Genomic DNA, 22,535 nt, shown 5'->3' with positions numbered 1-22,535 from the left:
CAGAAAAAGAGTCCCAGCACTTCCTGAATAGAGGTGCTATTCATGGCATAAATAAGACTGGCCACAGAAGGCAGTTTTAAACAGAATGCTCTGTTGGAAAGCAAATCCTCCTTTTCAAAAAGTCCACTGCTGTGGCTCTCTCTGTAGAAGTGTTGGTGAACCCTCCAAAATTAGGGGTAAGGGCCTTGATACAAAAAAAGTATGCCAACACAGATCAGTGACAGAGAGAAAAGCGGAGATTAGTCCTACCCAAAGAAGAGGAACTCAGATAGATCAGACACTTTCTGAAGGATAATTTCCAATCTTTGGTAAGAAGGAGTAGAAATTAATGTCAGGTCCTTACTGTACAGTATTTATTTTGTTATACATAAATACACTTAAGACCAAACTCTATACAGTCTCAATCAGGTGAGTTTAATTATTCTCAGTTATTTCATTTTATTTTCTTAAAGGAAGAGTTCTCTTAGGCATTGTGCTAGTGTAGATCAATGTATAGACTAGCTGGATGCCTCCTGGTCTCCTACAGACAAGACTGCTCTGTTTATTATGGGGCATCAGTAGCTTCCCTAGTTCATTTTTATCTGGATTTGCAGTACATTAGACTTGCATATTTCCTGTCTCTCTTGATGTAGAATGACAATAGTAATTAGTAGTAGTAGTTAATATTATTGAAAGTTTACTAAGTGCCAGGCATTGTGCTATGCACTTTAAATGCATTGTCACATAATTCTTACACTATTCCCATTTTATAGATAAAGAAACTGAGGCTTAGAGAGGTGAAGTGTAAGTTATTAAGTTGGACAGCCTGGATATGAACCCATGTGTGTTTGATGACAAAGCCCTAATTTGTAATCACTTTATGAATACTCTTTTTCAATAATTAAAATAATGATAATAATATTTCAATAGCATTTCATACTCTTTAAAAAGTGCACTTAAATGTTTTCTCATTTTCTTGATGCTTTCGGGAAGAAGGTAGAATAGATATTTAAAATTTTTTTACTGATTGACTTTAGAGAGAGAGGAAGGGACAGGGAGAGAGGAGCATCAATTTGTTGTTCCACTTATTTATGCATTCATTCATTGACTGTTATATGTGCTCTGACCAGCGATCAAACCCACAAACTTGGCATATCAGGACAATACTCTAACCAACTGTGCTACCTTGCCAGGGCCTAGAATGGACATTTTGATTTCCATGTTGTACAGTTAAGATTTTGAGGCTCAAGATATTGAATAACTTGGCTATGGCTATTATTATCTTGTAAATAACATATAACTCAGAAATTAGGTTAATCTGATTCCAAGTTCAGTACACCTCTCAACAAAAGAAAATGATCTTAATCAAATAGTTTTTTTTATCTCGGTGATGAGATAAAAAGATTCTTTTACTCCAGGTACATTTTTAAATACTCATTGGATATGTGAAGAGCTCCACATTGAAGAAAAATATAGACCAGGATTTCTCTGCCTTAGCATTACTGACATTTTGGGCCAGGTAACTTTGTTGTGAGGGGCTGTCCTGTGTATTCTGTCCTGTGTATGTCAGCAACATCCTTGGCCTCAACCCATTAGATGTCAGCAGCACCTGGCTGAGAACTGAAACACACAAATAATGAAGCTGATGGTAAAACTCTCCTCCAACACTAAACCTACCAATGTGATAATTATTACATTACTGATCATTATTCATTGATAAAAGGTATTTTATGAATTTTAGACAGGCAAATGTTTTTGGTCAGAAGCATTTCCTGAAACAAAATTTTATCGTGAAATTAAAAAATTCTGTACCTACCTTTCGCAACTCATCAGAAATGAGAAAGGGATCACAAAAAGAATCTAAACATTTAACAATATGTCCACTGTCTCGTACAATATCTTCATTGTATAACCGTCTAAAAAATGACATGGAAAGCTGTGTGCAAGGAACATTTATAGCTTCAATTTTTTTCACTTCAGTTCCTGAAAAATGATATTTTATAAATACACATATAAAAATTAATTATGCATTTGCTATTATTTCCAAAACAAGTACTATTATGCAGAGGTTCAAAGTAATAAAATCTAACATATATTGATATATTTAAAAGATATATTAAAAATTTTATTAAATTTTTATTTTGCAACATTTTGGTTATCGATCATTAAGTTTGTGAGAAAATTTCACCATTTCAAGCCTAGATGAAGGATATATAAATTAGAAAGTACTTTAAAATGAAGTAGTTTTTTTTTACTGTATGTGTAATACAGGGTTCTTAGATCATTTTTTTGAAATACATTTTATTGATTATGCTATTACGGTTGTTCCATGTTCCCCTCTTTACTCCCCTCCACCCAGCACCTACCCTCCCACCCACATTCCCCCCCCCCTTTAGTTCATTTCCATGGGTCATATATATATGTTCTTTGGCTTCTACATTTCCATTTTCTACCTATCATTTACGCTACTTATTCTCTGTACCTTTCCCCCCTCTGTCCCTGGCCCAATCCCCCACTGATAACCCTCTATGTGATCTCCATTTCTGTGATTCTGTTCCTGTTCTGTTTAGTTTTATTTTGTTTTTTTAGGTTGAGTTGTTGATACTTATGAGTTTGTTGTCATTTCACTGTTCAGTTTTTGATCTTCTCTCAGATAAGTTCCTTTAACATTTCATATAATAAGGGCTTGGTGATGAAGAACTGCTTTAACTTGACCTTATCTGGCAAGTACTTTATCTGCCCTTCTATTACAAATGATAGTTTTGCTGTGTAATCTTGGACACAGGTCCTTGCTTTTCATGACTTTGAATACCTCTTTCCAGCCCCTTCTTGCTGATTCCACCCCCTTCTTTTGAGAAATCAGCTAATAGTCTAATGGGAACTTTGTAGGTAACTCTCTCTTTTTCTCTTGGTGCTTTTAAGATTCTCTCATCTTTAATCTTGGGTAATGTAATTATGATGTGCCTTGGTGTGTTCCTCCTTGGGCCAACTTCTTTGGGACTCTGAGCTTCCTGGACTTCCTGAAAGTCTATTTCCTTTGCCTGATTGGGGAAGTTCTCCTTCATTATGTTTTTAAATAAGTTTTAAATTTCTTGGTCTTCCTTTTCTCCCTCTGGCACCCCTATGATTCGGATGTTGGAACATTTAAAGATGTCCTGGAGGTTTTTAAGCCTCTCCTCATTTTTTAAAATTCTTATTTTTTAATTCTGTTCTGGTTGAATGTTTCTTTCTTCCTTCTGCTCCAAATCATTGGTTTGAGTCCTGGTTTCCTTTCTGTCACATTTAGTTCCCTGTAGATTTTTATTTCACATAACACGATCTTCATTGCTGCCTGGGTTTGTTTTTTTTTATGCTGTTGAAGTACTCATTGAGTTCCTGGAGCACCCTGCTAACCAGTGTTTTGAACTGTGTATCTGATTGGTTATCTACTCGTTACTTAGTTTTATTTTTTCTGGAGCTTTGAACTGTTCTTTCACTCAGGCCATCTTTTTTTTTTTTTTTGTCTCAGCATGCCTGTTACATAGTAAGGGCTGGAGCCCCAGATGTTCGCCAGGGCAACCCACGTCGGTGCATTATGATGCTCCCATGGTATGTGGGAAAGGGTCTGAGAGAGAACAGTGCCACTTGCTCTGCTCTCTGCTGGTTTTGAGTCACTTCCTCCACTGCCCACAATCAAATTGGGCCTTTCTGGTGCTGATTCCCATGTGGGTGGGTTTTTGTACCTTCTAGGATCCTATGGGTCTCTCCAGTGAACTCTCCTGTGAGGCTGGGAGTTTTTTCCACTGTCACCTCAACCCTCACAGATGTGTTCAGTTGGTGGTTTGAGGCTTTACTTCCTGGTTCTGGAACCCTGGGTTGTGTGGTCTGTCTTGCTCCCTAGTTGTTCCTTCTGGTTTATCTGCATGTGAATGTGGGACTGTCCTGTCTGCCACCCACTGCCTCACCCGGTCCCCCAGATGCTGCCTTGCTGATAGTCCTCTCTACCTGGCTGCCTGTCTCTGCCCTTCCTACCAGTCTGGATGAATGTTTCTTCTTTAACTCCTTGGTTGTCAGACTTCTACACAATTCAATTTTCTGTCAGTTCTGGTAGTTTTTGTTTTAAAATTTATTGTCATCCTTATTTTGGTTGTGTGAGAAGGCACATCGTGTCTATCTATGCCTCCATCTTGGCCAGAAGTCCCACAGAGCATCTGACCACTTGTAATGCATACAAGTTCTGTCCAGAAAGTATCCAGCCATATACTATGACAAATAGAGACATTTAGTATGAAAGAAGATACAAGAAACATTGTACATAGGACAATGATGCCTGTCCCTTTCAAAATAAGCACCTTGGGACCTTACATAGTCCTCCTAGCATCTCTTCCACTGTTTAAAACATTCTGCAAAATCCTTTGTTGAAATTGCCATCAGCTGCCCCCTTGTCTTTTCTTGAATCTCACTGATGGTCTGAAATCTCTTCCCTTTCAAAGTTTTGGGAAAAGCCAATAGTTGCAGGGTGCCAAATCTGGGCTACAGGGGGACTGAGTCACTTGGGTGATTTGATGTTTCACCAAAAAAAAACTACAGAAGAGGTGGTACTTCTTAGTAATTGTTTGGCCTGGGGCAGTGTACTCATGATGGACAACACCTTCCCAATAAAAAAACACAGTTAACATGGTCTGGATCTTGCTGACACTTTGCCATGCCTTCTTCAGGTGTGAAGAACCATGTAACTTCCATTGGGATGACTGGGCCTTGTTTCCAAATCATAGATCTAGACCCATGACTCATCTCCAGTTATGACGGACTTGAGGAAATCTGGCTCATTGGTAGTGTTTGAATTAAGCCATTAGCAACTGCTGCATGATGTTCCTTCTGCTCTGATAGCAGAAGCTGTGGAACAAATTTTGCCATGACATGTTTCATGCAAAGAGCCTGTATCAAAATCTCGGACACAGCAGTTTTTGGAATCCTCAGATCAGCTTCCAGTTCTTGTACTGTTAGTTGCTGATCTTTGTTGATTGAAGCCTGTGCACAAATCAATATTCTCAGATATTTGCTTGTTGCAGGTCTTCCAGAACATAGATCACTTTCAAGGCATTCTTAACCATCTTTGAAGCATCTGTTGTCACACTGTTCTTGTACTGCACTCATTGCATCATTCCTGAAAGCCTTCTGAATCATCTGCATAATTTCTGCAGAGCAATATTCAAGCTTAATACAAAACTTGATGCAGATTTGTTGCTCTAATTATTGTCATTTTGAATGCAATGGCGACAGTACACATGCTCACACAATGGCACCCATCACCCCCACTGACTAGTACAGTGAAGTCCTCATTGTTTATGCATACTCATTCCAGTCCACTCTCCTTGGCTGCCAGGTCATATCGATGTCACAAAAATTGTTTTCATTATATTAATAATGGCAGGACTTTTTCTGGACTGAGCTTGCATATCAGAATTGCCTATAAAAGCACAGGAATTACTTTATATGACTTTGGATTTGCACTATGCTTAATGCATTTTGCATTACAAACATTAATTACAAACATTTTGATTAATATAACTAATGGGTATTTCTAAATTCCTTAAGGATGTTTTGAATATTCTCCATCTAAAAATTTCTTCATTGTGACCTTATTTACACTGTTTATTGCAAAAGAAAGGCTTTCCTTTTTAAGGTAAATTTCAAACTAGGCCCTAATCAAGTAATGACAAGTTTAGAATTAGAGAACTTTGAAATCATGGTCTTTTGTATATTTTTTCTCTTGTAGTTTTGGTTCTTTCCCTCCCCATTCCACACTTACTTCCTGAATATGTCTTTCAGGGACAGATTTTTCATTACTAGAAGTTCTATTAAATTACAGAAATACATAAAAATTGAGTATTTTTAAACATTGCCTCAATGAATCAATGAATTTCTCTTTTTTGTACCCATACAGGTAGACATTCTCACAGATTTAGTGGTGTGGTATTCTTCTTTCTTTAGTTAGGGAGATTGCAGACCAAAATGTGGAGGCCCTTGGTATATCCTCTCCTAATACATTTGCCAGTTCTTTGACCCCAGAAGTCACTTGAGATTCAGAGGAGTAATTCTGGTGATTATCTGCACTTCTTCCCTCTGGTTGTCTACCTAGAGTCCTGCTAGGACCTGATCTGGGCTAGTGCAAAGGCAAGAAGGATGCCCAGAGCCAAGAACTGTATACGCCTCAGTAATTTCAAAAGCATTACTTCTAAGAAAAGCTCCTTTTGTTTCAGAAGCAAAATCTTCTGGGAGATTACAGTGAAAAGACCACAAAAAATAACTGAGTAGATCTAGGAAATATTGCACTGCCAAAAAACAAGAGCAGTGAAGAGCGAGGCAGTCTTTGACAATGGCTTGATGGCCACAGAATGAGGGATTAACAATGGGCAACCTGCCATTTTAACAAATGTACACAAGCTCTGATTTAAGCAGTAACAGGAGGGTTTGGATTCTGAGAGAAGGTAGTTAAGTACAGACTACTTAATCTGAGGCATAGAAATAGCATTTACTATGGATTGAACTGTGTCCCTCTAAAATTACTATGTTGAAGCCCTAATCCCCAATGTAATGGTATTTGGACATGAGGCCCTTGGTAAGTAATCAGGGTTAGATGAGACCATGGATAAGGTTAGGACTTCAACACATGAAGTTTGAAGAGACACAATTCGGTCCACAGCATTCTGCTCCTGGACCCCAAATTTCATGTCCTTCTCATATACAAAATGCATTTATTCTATCTAGACAGCACCAAAAGTTTTAATCATTCCAGGATCAACTCTAAACTCTAAAAGCCCAAAATCTTATCTAAATATCATTTAAATGAGGTATGGGTGAGACTAGAGGTTAAGATTCATCCTGAGGTAAAATTCCTCTCCAGCAATGAACCTGTGAAACCAGAGAAGTTATATGCTTCTAAAATACAATGGTGAGATAGGTATAGGACAGACATTTCCATTCCAAAAGGGAGAAACAGAAAAGAAGGAAGAAATGATGATTCCAAGCAAGCCAAAAACTTATCAAGGCAAGTTCCCTTAGATTTTAAGCCCCAAGAATAATCCTCTTTGGTTCAATGTACTGCCTTCCACATCCACTAGGGCAGAGGCTCCGCCTCTGTAATTCTCTCCCTAAAACACAGTTGTTGAAATTGAGAGGGAGGTCCTGATAATCTCTGAATTGCATTCTCGGTTCTCTTTTCTTGAAAAACAGAGCATGTTTGCAGCTCAATGGCTCTATGGTATATTCCTATAGGATATAAACTATTTGACAGCTTTCACTTTGTCTTTTTTTTCCCTCCTGCTCCTTTTCCTTCTAATTGGTGTCTTTTTAACAGCAAAATTTCCATTTCTATTCCTGGCTTCTGGTGAAATGGCTGATTAAGTGCATAAACTGAACCCATTATCTCTTTATCAAATGGTTGCTCAGCCACTCAGTGTTCTCTTCAGAACAAGCTTTCCCATTTTTTTTGCAATATGGGTATGCTGGGAATTTCCCAAATCTTCAAGCTCTGGTTCCTTTTTGCCTAACAATTTCTTGCTTAATTTCTCTCTCTCTTTTCTCATTTTACCATAAGCATTCTTGAGGACCTAAGCTGATTTTTGACACTTTGTTTAGAAGTCTCCTCAATTAAATATCCAATTTTATCACTTGTGAGTTTTACCTTCCATAAAACATGTCAGGTTCTCTGCCATTTTCTGACAAGGAGTGCCTTTCCACCAGTTTCCAGTAACGTTCCTCATTTCCATCTAAAAACTCACTAAATCAACCTTAACATCTGTATTTTCAGCATGCACCTCAAAAGTCATTCAGCCTATACTCATTTCTGTTGCACAGTTTTAAACACTTTCACAGTTTTAGTTATTTGTTACAGCAGGACTCCACTTCAAAAATCTGTATTAGTCAGATCAGGTTGCTATCATATAATACCATAGACCGGGTGGTTTAAACAACAGATGCTTATTTCTCACAGCTCTGGAGGCTAGAAATCCCAAGATCAAGGTTCTGGCTGATTTGATTCCTGGTGAAGACTCTTCTTGTGTTACAGATGACTACCTTCCACCTTTGTTCCCATAGTACAGAGAGCTCAGCAATTTCCTCCTCTTCTAATAAGGGCTCTACTCCCATCATTTGAGCCCCTCCTGACTTCATATAAACCTAATTATCTCCTAAATGCCTCATCTCCAAATACCATCACAATGAAGGTTAAGGCTTCAATATAAGAATTTTGAAGGGGTATGATTCAGTCCACAGCACATGCTATTTGTTATGTAGGAATTTGGTTGAATTATGTCTCCAGCATTTATTAGATATATAATGCATGACTCTAATCACACAGAAAATTAAAATGTATTATTTTTCTCCTTGATACTAGCATAATACACTGGGTGTCTCGTTTTTGTGTCCAAGTTGGTGCTCTCCTGGCAACCTCATTAACATAGAAGTGGAAGAGGCAGGATGCACAGTGGTCAAGGTCTTGAATTCTGGAGCCTGGATTTGAATCCAGAGTAGCATAATAACTTAGCTCATGCCTCTGATTCCTCATTTGTGAAATTTACATGTGTGTGTGTGTGTGTATATATATATGTGTATATATATACATACCAGAACTGTTTTGAGAATTAATAACGTATATAATGCTTTTAGCTTCAGCACATAAAAAGCATCCATTGTATATAAGTCAAAAAGGGGGAAAGTGTGGCTAAGTGAAGAAGCCTATGGTGGTTGGCTGAGAGGATGAAGCTGCACTCACAACTGGCAATCAAGGCAGTGCAGTCAGTAGTAAAGGAGGTTCCATCTCACTCTTTAACATTGGTTCACTTGCTAGATGTTCTTGTTCTCATTTTAAAAAGCTGTTTATCAAGGACCCCAGAGGAAAATTAGAAGGAAGATGACCATAATTCAGAAGAAAAGTAGGTAGGGAGAGAGAAAAACAAGCTAATGGAAGAATACTAGCAATCCATGAGACACATCTGCTTCTGAAATGAGTGCTACCTCTTCTACCCTATTTTCCACAGTACTTCTAATTGATTCTGTCGGGCACATGTGGAGTTTTAGAACCGTTCTTTTTGCAATGCCTTTTTTAAAAATTAAAAAAAAGTGTTTTGTGAAGTATGTACCAATGTGGGGGAAGGTTGAACATTTTTTTTCAATGAATCTTATTTTTTGGTAAATGAATTGACTGGTTATTGTAAACATGCTTAATAAACACTGTGATACATGGTTCATTATTTCCTTTTGAAGATTCTGAACTGGTAAATTGTGCTCCGATCTTCAGTTTAACTTTGTAAGTAGTCTGAAGATCAAGCTGTACCAGCTTTTAACTCTGCAAATTTTGCAGTAGTCCTTTAGCCAAAAGCAATAAAATGTGACCTACTAAGTCTAACATCATGAACTGTTTGTAATCTTGTTTTTGACTAATACTAAGAAAAGTTATTCTTGTGCAAGGCTACTAGAATTCCATAAAAAGAATTCACCACAATGACCCCATCCAATTTAAAATCAACTTGCTTTTTCTTGAGCACAATTCGTATTACCAACCAGTGATGAATGATGTTAAATGCAATGATGATTGTTAAGAGGCCTCAATCTAAAACGTAAATTATGGTGTTCATACACAAACTCATGGTTGTCAGATGGGAGGGGCAGTTGGGTGATAGGTGAAAAAAGATGAAGGGGTTAAGAAATACAAATGACCAATAATAAAAACAGTCATGGGGATGTAAAGTACAGTGTTGGGACTGTAGTCAATAACACTGTAATAACCATGTTTGGTGTCACAAGGGTACTTGACTTATCAGGATGATCACTTCATAAGTTATAAAAATATCTAATCCTAGGGATGTAAGCCTGAAACTAAAATAATATTGTATGCCAATCATAATTTTTAAAATGAAAATAAAATATAAATTAAAATATATATTGTTCACATTTTTGTTTTCAAAATAATTTTCTATTAATGCTGATTTACTCCTTGACCTGAGAGTCATTTAGGGATTTGACTGTTCCTGAGTGTTTAGGTAATCTTCTTTAAAGATTACTAGCTATGTTTTAATGCATTATGAAAACATTAGCTATACAAAGTTCTCTTCTTGAGATTTTGAGACTCTTCTAATATTTAATGTATTCTTTTTTACAAAATTAAATTTTGGGGGTTAAGTATTATTATAATTAAAAGAGTATTTCATAGTGGCTAGCGCCTATCAGAAATCCATTACCCCACCCCAAATGAGATTTTTCCCAAGCACCCCCAAATCAGTGGAATTTTACCTGATCTACTCCCCCCTGTGTAGAACTGATCACTCCCCTCCTTTTGCTCCCACCGCTATGGTAACACCTGTGATACATTATTGCACACATTTTTCATAGATCGAGTTCTTTGAGTACAGGTTTTCTCTTATTCATTTTATTTATATATATTTTAAATTTTTATTTATTTTATTTTTTAGAGAGGGAAATGGAGAAAGAGTGGGAAAGAAACATCAATGTGTGATTACCTCTTGCACCCTCCCTCACTGGGGACCTGGGCAGCAACCCACGCATGTGTGGGACTGGGAATCAAATCAGTGACCCTCTGATTCGCAGGCTGACACTAAATCCACTGAGCCACACTAGCCAGGGCTCTTTTATTCATTTTAATGTTTCCTGTACCTGGCAGAGTCCATGGAAGGTAGCAAAAAAAGTATTTTCCAAATTAGTGAAAAAAGAAAAATTGCTCTTATGTGCTAAGTCAGGAGAAAGAAGCAGGGCAAGCCTGGCACAGCTAATTACATTTGACTTTGATGTTATCAAACAAATGACTATTCACAATTTATATTTTAATAAAAATTCCTGAGGCAAAATTTTGTTATAATAGTAAAACAGTCATCTGAAAAGATAAAAATAAATTTTATTTACCTAATGTAATCCACTGTCCAGAATCTGAAAGTAACTTCAAATTAAGAATAACATTTGGGTCTTTGAAAAAAGCCTAAAATACAAATATGAGGGAAACAAGTTAGATCCTTTATTATAAACAGTAATAAGAACTAACTTTTAAAATAACTATAGTAAAATCTCATTTAATTCAATTGGGAAAAGACAATTTTAAATTGGTAAAATGTCTAAGTAATAAATGCTTTACAAAGAAATGATGTTTTGTTACCTTCAAGTTGGCACAGTATGAATGACACTGTATATCAAATTATAGATATCTTTGACAATAAACAGAAAATAATAATTTACAGTGGAAAGGAGGTTATATAATGTTTGAAATTTTTGTTTTCCTTCATTCTTGTTTTTCCAATTAATTGTCTTGGTAATCACCACCACCTCTCCCCAAGGAGAACAAAATATAAAAGTGATTGTCAATTTAATTCTATCTAGGAAGCACCATAAATAAGTCATAGGTTTGACTTTCTAAAAATAAAAATTTTCTGTATGGCAAAAGAAAATAAAGTGGTCAGGTTTTAGTTTCAAGAACCAGCAGCTGACTCAGGCTGAAACAATCAGAAGAGAAACTTATTGAAGTATCTCAGGCAGTGCACATAATTTTCAGGACATGGAAAGAATTGGTCAAAGGCCCAGCTCTGGGAACAATCTAAAATCATACACAGAACTGCCCTGATGAGGAAACAGTCTTCCTTGCTGCAGCCCCATCAAGCACTAAAGGAAGCGATCACCACCCATTCTCCTCACTAAGGCCAGTGCTGTGACAGGACTGCCCTGCCTGAAAGCTGAATGCCTCTGCCATCACCTTTGCCAGTGAAATGGATTCTCTGTGCACCTCTTTCCTTAAGTTGCTCACTTTGAAATCCCAGTCCTGCACCGATAAAAGTTTGATTGGTAAACCTGGACCCCAGGTTTGTGCCGAGTGCAAAGAAAGCAAGTGTTATAGGTTTTACTTTGGACTTCCTAAAAATAAAATTACCCCCAAACCATATGTATGTTCAAAAGGGGCTAGGGCAGTCAGTAAAAATAATGATGTCTAAGAGAGCAATAAAAGAAAATAAAAACAATAGATTGGGAGAAAATATTTGCAACATATGATTTAAAAAAAAATAGGAGCTAACATTCTCAACGGCTAAGATGTAAAAAATAGTCCAATTTAAACATGGCCAAAGGATATAAAAAATCACATAAAAATACAAATAGCCAATAAACTTATGAAAAGATGCTCCACTTCAAGACCAGTGAGAGAAATGGGAAAAAATAAACAAAACAGAAGACATTACTTAAACCCATTACACTGGCAAGATTTAAAGACTGGTAACTTTGGCAAAAGTACCAGGAACTATGCACTCGCACACTGCTGGTGAAAGTATAATTTTTACGACCTTTCGGAAAGTAACTGGATATTAATCTTGAACATTAAAAACATGCATATTTTATGATCCAACAAATTCCACTCTTGGGTATGTGTCCTGCAGAAATAAAATCACTGATAGCTTAAGATTTACGTACAAGAATTTTTAAACAGCATTATTTGCAGTGTAAAAACCTGCAGGTTTTCTTTTAAAGATTTTACTTATTTTTAGAGAGAGGGGAAAGGAAGGGATAGAAACATCAATGTGTGGTTGCTTCTCACATGCCTCTGCACTGGGGACCTGGCCTGCAACTCAGGCATGTGCCCTGACTGGGAATCGAACCAGCAACCCTTTGATTCGCAGGCCCATGCTCAATCCACTGAGCTACCCCAGCCAGAGCTGGAAACAGGTTTTCAATGTCCATCAACAGAAGAAGGGTTGAATAAAATACAGTACATTTACACTAGATGGTATTCTGTTACTGAAAAGAAAGTACATATTAGATTGGAAGTAGGCTTCACGAAAGTAGGAGCCCTGCTTTTCTTACTAACTGCTATATTCCCAGAACTTAGAACAGGGCCTGGCACATAGCAGTTACTCAATAAACATCTGCTGTATTGACTCTGAAGGAAAACCATAAGCCTTTTGGGTAGAAAGACTAGTTTAAGAGTAATGCATATGATTAAAAAAAAAGATAGAGCCTCTATCTATATGAATGTAAAGAAAAGTATGGAAGAACATATACCAAAACATTAATGAAAGTTACCTCAGAAGTGGTGGACACAGTGTTGTGGCAGTGGGGGGCAGGGGGAGAAGGTAGGGGATAGGATTAGATGGGAATAGAGGATGATTGTTGACTCTATGAACTGTTCTTCGTGCTTAGATTGTTTAAATAAATATTTCTCTTATTTCGACATTCCTTTCAAGCTATCAGTCTTTTCCTAAATACCTTCTTGAAAGAGCAATCTATCTGTTTCACTTCTCTACCAGTTATTCTTCTGTGTCTGGCTCCTGCTCCATTACTCAATTAAAAATACACTTGACTTTCTAACTCCAAAATCAAATGGACATAGTTCCTGCCCTCGTGGAGTTTACAGTCTGAGAAGGGACATATTACTAACATGCCATGACTTTTATTAAGAAGTGCCAGGTGTTATAGAAGTACATAATAGGAAGATCTAATCTAATGATGTTGGGAAGAAAGGTTAATGCAGAAAGAATATTAAGGTTTAGATCAAAAAGGTGAGTAGCAGGTAGTTGGCCAAAGGGGCATGTTGGTAAATGTTTAACAACTGATACTACTTCCTCCCCCACAAAAAGCCCTGATTCATAGCATTTGCTGATTTCCAGGGTGAATTCTAAGTTGCTAACAATTTAGCAATCAGCAAAGATTCCTGAAAATTTAACAGTCAACCTGTGCTGATCTGGTTCTAGCATGACACTGAAAAGATTATATTTTTTTAAGGTGGAGAAAATGGCAATTTTAAGTTCCTTTATGTGAGAAAGGAGGGGGCATCCCTTTCAAGAAAAGTAGAGAAGAGTCATGAAAACCAAAGACCTACAACCAAGATTGCTCTATTCAGCAAAGCTTTCATTTTTAGAATGGAAGGACAGATAAAGTGCTTCTCAGATAAGATCAAGTTCAAGGAGTTCATCATCACCAAGCCCTTATTATATGAAATGTTAAAGGGACTTATTTAAGAAAAAGAAGATAAAAAAGATGAACAGTGAAAGGACAGCAAACTCACAGTTATTAACAACCACACCTAAAACAAAAGCAAACTAAGAGGACAGCTAGATCAGGAGTGAACCATAGAAATGAAGATCACATGGAGGGTTAGCAACAGGGGAGTGGGAGGAGGAGAAGGGGGGAGAAGGTACAGAAAATAAGTAGCATAGACGGTAGATAGAAAATAGATGGGGAGGGCAAGAATAGTATGGGAAATATAGAATCTAAAGAACTTGAGACGGGTGGTCATAAACTAAAGGGGGGCCGGTGGGGGAGGGGTGTGCAGGGTGGAGGGGAATAGAACAACTGTAATGGCATAATCAATAAAATAAAATAAAAAAAAAGAAAAGTAGAGAGGTTCAGTGTGATCAGAGTCCAAAGGCAGTAATGGTCAGATGAGTTGGGGAGTGTAGACCTTGTAGGTCAAAAATTTTTATCTTTATCTAAGATTGACCTAGATTTATCAGTATTTTTTATCTAAGAACAGTAAAGGACATTTAAGGAATTTAAATAGAGAAGTGATTAGAGTTATTTTGAAAAGTTCATTCTGGCTGTAGTAAAGACAATGAATTCAAGGGCTTCAGAGAGTGGTTCGGAGGGAGGCTTCTGCTGTAACCCAGGAAGGTCTGATACTCACATGAGTCAAGCCCATAGCAAGTAGGGAAGTACAGAAATAGATTAAAGGAGTATTTAGGAGGCAGGGACAAAGGGAGCCAGAGGAGTCAAAGATGACTCCTGGAAATTTTGCATGAAGGCACCACGCAGAATGAATGTCATTTAATGATAAAGGGAACAGTGAAGGGACCCAGTGTGTGGAGTGAAGATGAATACATTCAACAAGTATTTGTGAGTGTCTAAACTTTGCCAAGCGAAACATGTCCCTGTTCCCATGGAGTTTACATTTAGTGATGGAGGACAAAGATAAACATGTTACAGGTGTTATACACACCCAATTATAAAATGTGAGTTTTCCTCAAAATTATTCTTCAGAAAAAAAATTGCCTTATGACTTTACAAAGTCTTTCAAAGTAAAGAGTGTCTGTGCAACTATTTTAGTTTATATAACATACACATTTGAAAAGTAACAAGTGGAAATTAACCTCAATCAGTACTGGTTTTGAATACTTTTAGAGAGGTCTTCTGTACAAATCAGTAAAAGGGGGACATTTAATTAAGATTTAGCAATTTTCCCTGGGGAGCGACAATTTACAATTACATTTAGGTATCACTATAAACGGAAGTGGGCTAAGTGGCCTGCAGTGAGTTGATCTGGAGCCAATGGAATTAAGTCTTTATGAAGGCCCCTCAAATAAAGGAATATGATAGTTACGCTATTAGGATTAAAATTATACATCTAAAGAATTAATTTTAAAAAACACTCTATCCTAATGTATGCAAATGGTATTTTGGGTTTGTGACAGAATTTCCGGTGAGGCATTAGAAGGCATTTTCTGTATCTCAAATAGCTTTAGGAAAGCTTGATGTGTTTTGGAAAGAATATTAGATGATTCATAAACTAATTACAGTGATAACAAAGATACCAATGAAAAAATGCATGTGAAGACTTGAATAAACTTGTTTCATAAAATGTTTGAAAAGTATTTCTAAATTAATATATTTTCTATATAATTTTTAATGTATGTCTACTCCGTGCTGCACATATGAAATACAAGTAGGTATTTGACTATATCATCTATATGGCACCTACTAGTTTCTGATCCAATATCAACCCTCTTTGCTCCCTTAAGGAACCCCAATTTTATTTGGGAAACTTGCTTGCTCAGCTAAAAGTCTGCACTTCTTGTCTCTGTGGTAAGTGGCCATGAAGTCTGGTCAAGAAACATAAGCAGAACTGTTGTGCAGACCCTAGGAAAGCTCTGTTAATTAAGGAGCTTCCTTGCAGTTTATGTGGAAGATTCCCCTCATTATCCCTAATCCTATGGTGAGATGCCCACACTGAGCCCAGTGTTCCCTCAAGATTCAAAGTGAGATCTTATATGCAACTACCTAGGGTATTGCCACCTAGACACACCTCATGTTCAGTGTGCCTAAAACTGAACTCATTTTGTTTGTTTGCAATTTCTACGTGTTTAGTGGCACCATCTGCCACTTGTCAACCAATTTAGAGACTTAAGTCATCCTACGTGTCCCCCTCTGCCTCAGTCCTTATCTCAGGATTTCATCAGTACTCGTGTATTGGCTTTTTCCTAAATGTCTGTCTCTCTAGACCATTCTGGTGCTGCTTTTTTTTAAAAGATTTTATTTATTTATCTTTAGAGGGGAAGGGAAGGAGAGAGGGAGAGAAATATCAATGTATGGTTGCCTCTCATGTGTCCCCTGCTGGGAACTGGTCTGCAACCCAGGCAAGTACCCTGACTGGGAATCAAACTGCAGTTGTTCGATTTGTAGGCCCACACTCAATCCACTGAGCTACACTAGCCAGGGCTACTTTTTTTCTTGCTGCCACTGTCTTAACTAAGACCATCACTATATACTGTCTCAGTGCTTCCAGACTCAGGCCTAATTACCCTCCACACTTCTGCCATGTGATCTTAGTATTTTACATTTTGCTGTCTTGCTGAAATCCTTTCAGTTACACCTTATTAGCTAGGTAAAGCTCAAACTCCTTTGCATGGCTCAAAAAGTTCTTCTAAAGTATCTTCCATCCATCTTTCTAATGCTGTCCCTCACTTTGTCTCCCCGACAAACTTCTCCACATCTTTCAAGTGATGTGTCTTTTGGAAACCCTCCTGTGACCACCTCAGTCAAAAACAATCACTTTCTTTTTTGTGCCATCACAGTACTGTGTACATGACACGTCTGATATCACTGCTCACTCTGCAATGCAATTTTTGGTGCTTCCTTCTCCTTAACTGTCTTGTTTATCTGTACAGATCTAGGAACTAAAGAAATGTTTGCTGGATGAATGTTTCCTTCCTTCTTTCCAACCATTTACTACTTTACATATGAACTTTGGAACAATATTTGTTTTTTAATTCGAGGGTAAAAACCAAAATCTGGGATTCTAGTTTAAGCCATACCCTTTGTTTAGTTATGATGTTTCATAGTATTGTAGAAATGACATGGGTGTTTAAATCAGAAGGCCTGGATTTTGTCATTTGGTGGGCATTCTTGCACAGATTATTTAACCATTCTGAGCTTTAGTTTCCTCCTCTCTAAAATGGGGTTTGAAACACCAAATTTACCAGATTATTGTAAAGATTAGTGACAAATGAATAAAAACTGCTGAAAGCTACTCTGGCAAACAGGAGTCACTACTGCTAAAGAAAAATACTTTGTAAAGTAGTATACAAATGTTATTAATATGAGCCAGGTATTTGTAAAGTATTTTCCATACATTATCTCCTTTAATTTTCATAGCAATCCCCCCAGATATTCAGTAGTATTTTTATATTCAAACATACTTATGTGTCATTTTGCAGAAGGCCAAAAAAGATTAAGTAACTTGCCCAATGTCATGTAAGTGGCAGAATTAGAAATCTGAACATAGCTAACTAGAGGACAAATCAAGAGGATCCAGGTTTTATATGACCTTAAGCTTATACAATTTTAGGGGCTCTAAGAATACAAAGACATCTGTTTTTGAAAAATTACAAAAACATATGACCATGTGACCATATTGGTAGAATCAGAGTTCTTTGGAAGGGGCTTCGCAAGGGAGAAGCTTGAGTGAGGGGTCCTGAAGATTCATTAGCTTCAATGGAAATCCCCTGCTGGGCCATGCTCTTAGCCACACTGCTTTATTTCCTCCAAATTAGTTACATGAGTAAAAATGATTGTATGAGTACATTTCTTTGCACTGAAATATAGGAATAATACCATATACTTCACAGGAAAAAAATATGAAGATTTTGAATATTAGAAAAAATTACCTGGTATTGAGGAAATTGGTTGTGCATTATGGATGAGTCTTGAATCTACTGATGAACTCTGTGTCTACTGCACAACCTGAATGAATTCTATAATGTCCTCCATGAAATTTTTCCCAACACCAATGCCCCTCCATTGAGTGGTCTTTCTTCCTGTGCCTAGGGCACCTGATATATTCCCCATTATGGCAATTATGTTATTGTGTTATAAAGAATACATTTCTAGCTTCCCAAACTATATGCTTTGCAAGCTGCGATCAGATCTTTTTTAACCACCCCCAGCAGGGATATAGTGACTTACATTAAAGAATAAGTGACTTACAATAAAATTTTTATAGCACTCTCAAATTCAGTGAATTAAATCCTGATCTTCTTCTTTTTAAAAAAAATCATTAATTTGAGAGCCAGTGCTAGCACAAATGAAAAATATAAAACTATAAAAAATCTAACCATGAATATTTGAGAAATGTCATCAATAGTGTTATAATAGATTATATTATATTAACATTGTAACACTATCTTAGGGAAAGAGAAATAGACATTTGGCCCATTTACCCTCTGTTAAGGGTTGAATTAGTGTGCTCACCAAAGTTCCTGTCTTTCCTGGAACCTCAGAAAGTGATCCTAGTTGGAGACAAGATTGCTGCACATATAATTAGTAAGGATGATGTTTTACTGGAGTAGGGTGGGCCCTTAATATTTACTGTTCTTATAAAAAGAGAAGAGACATAGACATAGACACATGAAAGGAGAGGGCTAAGTGACTTTGACAGGGGTAGAGAGTGAAGTTCTGTAGCTGTAAGTGAAGTGCCAAGGACTGCTGACAACCACTAGAAGCTAGGAGAAGGTAAGGCAGGATTCTTCCCTACAGATTTCAGAGGGAGTGTAACCCTGCCGTCACCTTGACTTTGAACTTCTCACTTTTAAAACTGTGAGTTAGTACATTTCTGTTGTATTAAGCCACCTCTTTTGTGGTACTTTGCTACAGCAGCTCTGGGAAACTAATATACTGTCACAGTAAATATTTTACTTTATTAATTAGGCTATTTTCTCCACTGTACTTATTGGCAGTCTTGCCACGGGCCTGTAAGATCCCTGAAAGCCAGGCTTGTCTGTCTTGTTAGGTCTTGTAACCCTAGCACTTGACAGAATTTCTAGCACATGGCAGGCCCTTAGGAAGTGTTTGAGAATGAATGAATAAATCAGTGCCTGAGGACACAATGGCAAAGATAGTATCACAGATCATAACATTATTCTCCATTTGACTGAGGAGAAAACACCCAGGAATTACAATAACATGAATGAATTTTAACGAATGCACCCAAACTTGTACTTTCAAGTTTTTCCCTTTTCAAAGCACTTATTTCTAGCAGCTAAAAGACATTCCTTTTTTGGGGAATTCGTCATTTGGAACTGCTTTTAGAGCCTGCTCTCACAAAGGTTGATTTGATTTTGAGGAACCAAAAGTAATTTGAAGCTAAGCATAGTAATTAAAGCTGGTGATAAAGCTGGGTAGTAATACTTAAAAAAAATGAGGTAGAGACTGATTGTCCATAAAGAAAGAGACTGACTTTCCAAAATAGTGAAGATCTCTATGGAAGGATACAGAAGATGGGCAAAAGTATGGTGATGGGAAATATAAAAGATCCTTTTAAAATGTATCACCTGCATCTTTCACTATTCTCAAGCTCCAAGAAAACCATATCACTAAGTAATCGAGTGTTTACAAGAATCTATGCCTAAGTGGGGGGGAAAAAATCAAAATCAGTAGAGACCCAAGGTGTCTCCAACCCCCATACCAACCATAACGAAATCATCCTTCCGGTAGGCCTGGAACACCTGGTCAAACCCGAACGCCTGTGCCTTGATTCTGCCCAGCATGGACCTGGAGCAGAGGAGGGAAAAAGAAGTCAGCTTCGGCCTGGCACCTCTAAGAACACATGCGGCCAGTCCCACCCGCGGAACCCCTGCGCGTGTGCCACCGCTGCCTCGCGGTTTCCCCCAGGATGGGGCCATCCCACCCCGGCCCGCCGCGACGCCCGGCCTGCGTCTCCACCGGCCGCGAAGGACTAGAGGCTCTTCTATCCTTGCCCCTCGGCCTCTCACCACTGGCGGAGCCGGCTGGTGATCTCCTTGGTGCTTAGAGACTGGAAGGTTTTCTGAGGCAGGTATCTGAAATAGTAGCGTCCCAAATCACCCTGCTCCCCTTCCGCCATTGTGGTCTTCGCTGCGCCCGCCTGGGGGCCGTTTCCATAGAGACGCTGCGCTGGACGCTGTGGGGGCGGGGCGGGCCGGGGCCAGCGAGGCCAAGAGGGCACACGGATCGCTACCTGCAGCCTCACCGCGGGGCGTAGGCTGTCGGAGAGGAAATCAGCTTCCGCTGTCCTGGAAGCTCTTCCCGGGTCCCGGGGCGCTCGCACTCCACCCCTGGCCAGCGGTTATGGTAACTAGGGGTCCGAGGCGAAGAGAAATTGCCAATACATTCTTGTAGAAATTAACTGTTAATTACTTTGCATGGGATGATTTACTGTCTCGATTGCTGCAATCTTGGATGCAGAGTTATCTAAGTTTGATGACTCAAACATTTCTGAAGAAAAATTCTGACTTAATTAGGTTTATCTATTTTGGAAGACAAATGTCTATGTGACTACTCGGGAAACTATTCTGTTATACCACCTGGCTCTTTCTGTAAAGTTGCACCTGAAGGCTAAAACAATTTTTTTCTATACACATTGCAGACAATATGCCATTTATAGGAACACATATGTCTTACCTTGTTTTGAGAATTACCTTTTGTATCTACAATTCTTATTGTTTTGTTTTGTCTAATTGTTTTGTGCAGTGTATCTCACTTCAGAATGAGGGTATAGTTTTCCCCATCTCTTTGCCAATTCCTTTTTTTCCCCCCTAGTCTTCAAGAACTGATCTTGATTATTTTTTAGTCAGCAACAGCAGGAGAGACAGGGAGAAAAACACAAGCCCACAGAGAATATTTTTTCCACCATTGATAAATACTCCATTGTTTGCTACACCACAATTTAAACTTTTGTGTTTACAGTTTGAGGGTATTTTCAAAGTAGCCATGAACAATCAGGTGCATATCTCTTGATGGATTTATGCACTTATTCTTGTTGGAAACATATCCAAGATTGGAAGAGCACAGTCATAGGGTTTACTGGTTTTATAAGATACTGCCAAAAAAATTTCAAAAGTAGATCAATTTACACACCAGCCAGCAATGTGTGAGATTTCCGGTTGTTTTATATTTTTGCAAACACATTGCCATTATGATGAGGGCTTGTATTAATTTCTTGTCGTGATTTTAAGTTTGCATTTCCTTGATAGTTAATGTTGTCAAACAATTTTTCATATGCATATTGGCCATTTGGATATCTTCTTTAGTGAAGAGCCTATTCAAGTGTTTTGTCCATGAAGCATTACCAGTCTCTTTTTTATTTATAGGGGGTTTATAATAGTCTGGATATGAGTCCACTGCCAGAAATATAAGGCCTGTCCAGAAGGTATCCAGCCATGTACTATGAAAATAAAGATATTTATTGAAGAAGATGCAAGGTACATGAAACATTGTACATAGGACAATGACACCTCAGTCCCCTTCAAAGTAGGCACCTTGGGACCTCGCACAGATCTTCCAATTGCCATCAGCTGCCCCATCATATTTTCCTGAATCTCATCAATGATCTGAAATCTCTTCCCTTTTAAAGATGATTTTAGTTTTGGGAAAAGACAGAAGTTGCAGGGTACCAAATCTGGGCTGTAGAGGGGCTGAGTCACCTGGGTGATTTGATGTTTTGTGAAAAAAACTGTGCATGAGACTTGATCTATGAGTGGATGTATTGTCGTGATCAAGCTGCCAATCACCAGTTGCTTGTAGATGTGGGCTTCTGAATCATCTGAATAGTTTCCATGGAGGAATGTTCAGGCTTAACACAAAAATGTGATGCAGGTTCATTGCTCTACTTGCTCATTTTGAATATGACGGCCACACACTCACTGAATGGCGTCTACTGTCCACAGGCTAGTACAGTGAAGTTGTCATTGTTCACACATGTGTATTCCAGTCCACTCTCTTTGGTGGCCAGGTTACACCTATGCTGTGCAAACTGTTCTCGTTATATTAACAATGGTTGGACTTTTTCTAGACAGGCCTTGAGCATTTTGCAAATATTTTCCTTTTAGTCTGTAGCTTGTGTATAGCTATAATGCTCAACAATTCTTTCTTTAATGAAGCCCAATTAAGTTTCTTTTATGTGCCTTTTTTCCCCCTACACAGACTCATGGAGCTATTCTCATGTTTGTTTATGTTCATGATTCAGCTCAAACCATCTTAAAAGCTCATTTCACTTTTTTCACATGTTTTGCTATTTGACCTAGCTCTATATGTGATAAGAACATTGAATATTTCTATCCCACTGAATTTAAGTGACCCTTAAAAAAATCTGGTAATTGTTTCTGCTTAAAACTTAATAAAAGAATTTTCCACAGAACCTAACAATATAGTAATTTTTTATAGGTTTCTCCAACTTTATGGTGATATAATTGTCATGCAATAAATTGCAAATATTAAATACGTACACTGTGACAAAGTTTGATATAGGTATGCTTTGTGTTTTTTAAAATCCTGAAATA

General features: G+C 37.8%; 1 protein-coding gene across 1 annotated transcript in view; it reads right to left on the bottom strand.

Moving 5' to 3' along the window:
* Nucleotides 1-20,132, bottom strand: part of CFAP300 (cilia and flagella associated protein 300) — a 36,656-nt gene extending 16,524 nt beyond the window's left edge. The window contains exons 1-4 of the mRNA XM_037139790.2: nucleotides 19,992-20,132; nucleotides 19,689-19,770; nucleotides 10,879-10,951; nucleotides 1,796-1,962 (exon numbers count right to left, since the gene is read on the bottom strand). Of these exons, the coding sequence (XP_036995685.1) occupies nucleotides 1,796-1,962; nucleotides 10,879-10,951; nucleotides 19,689-19,770; nucleotides 19,992-20,101 (432 nt within the window). The 5' untranslated portion in view covers nucleotides 20,102-20,132. The remainder of the gene's footprint in view (nucleotides 1-1,795; nucleotides 1,963-10,878; nucleotides 10,952-19,688; nucleotides 19,771-19,991) is intronic.
* Between the last annotated feature and the right edge of the window lie 2,403 nt (nucleotides 20,133-22,535).

Source organism: Artibeus jamaicensis, unplaced genomic scaffold (genome assembly GCF_021234435.1).
Source record: "Artibeus jamaicensis isolate MK-2021 breed Jamaican fruit bat unplaced genomic scaffold, CSHL_Jam_final contig_585, whole genome shotgun sequence".
Lineage (NCBI taxonomy): Eukaryota > Metazoa > Chordata > Mammalia > Chiroptera > Phyllostomidae > Artibeus > Artibeus jamaicensis.
This window is presented reverse-complemented; position numbering and strand designations above follow the sequence as displayed.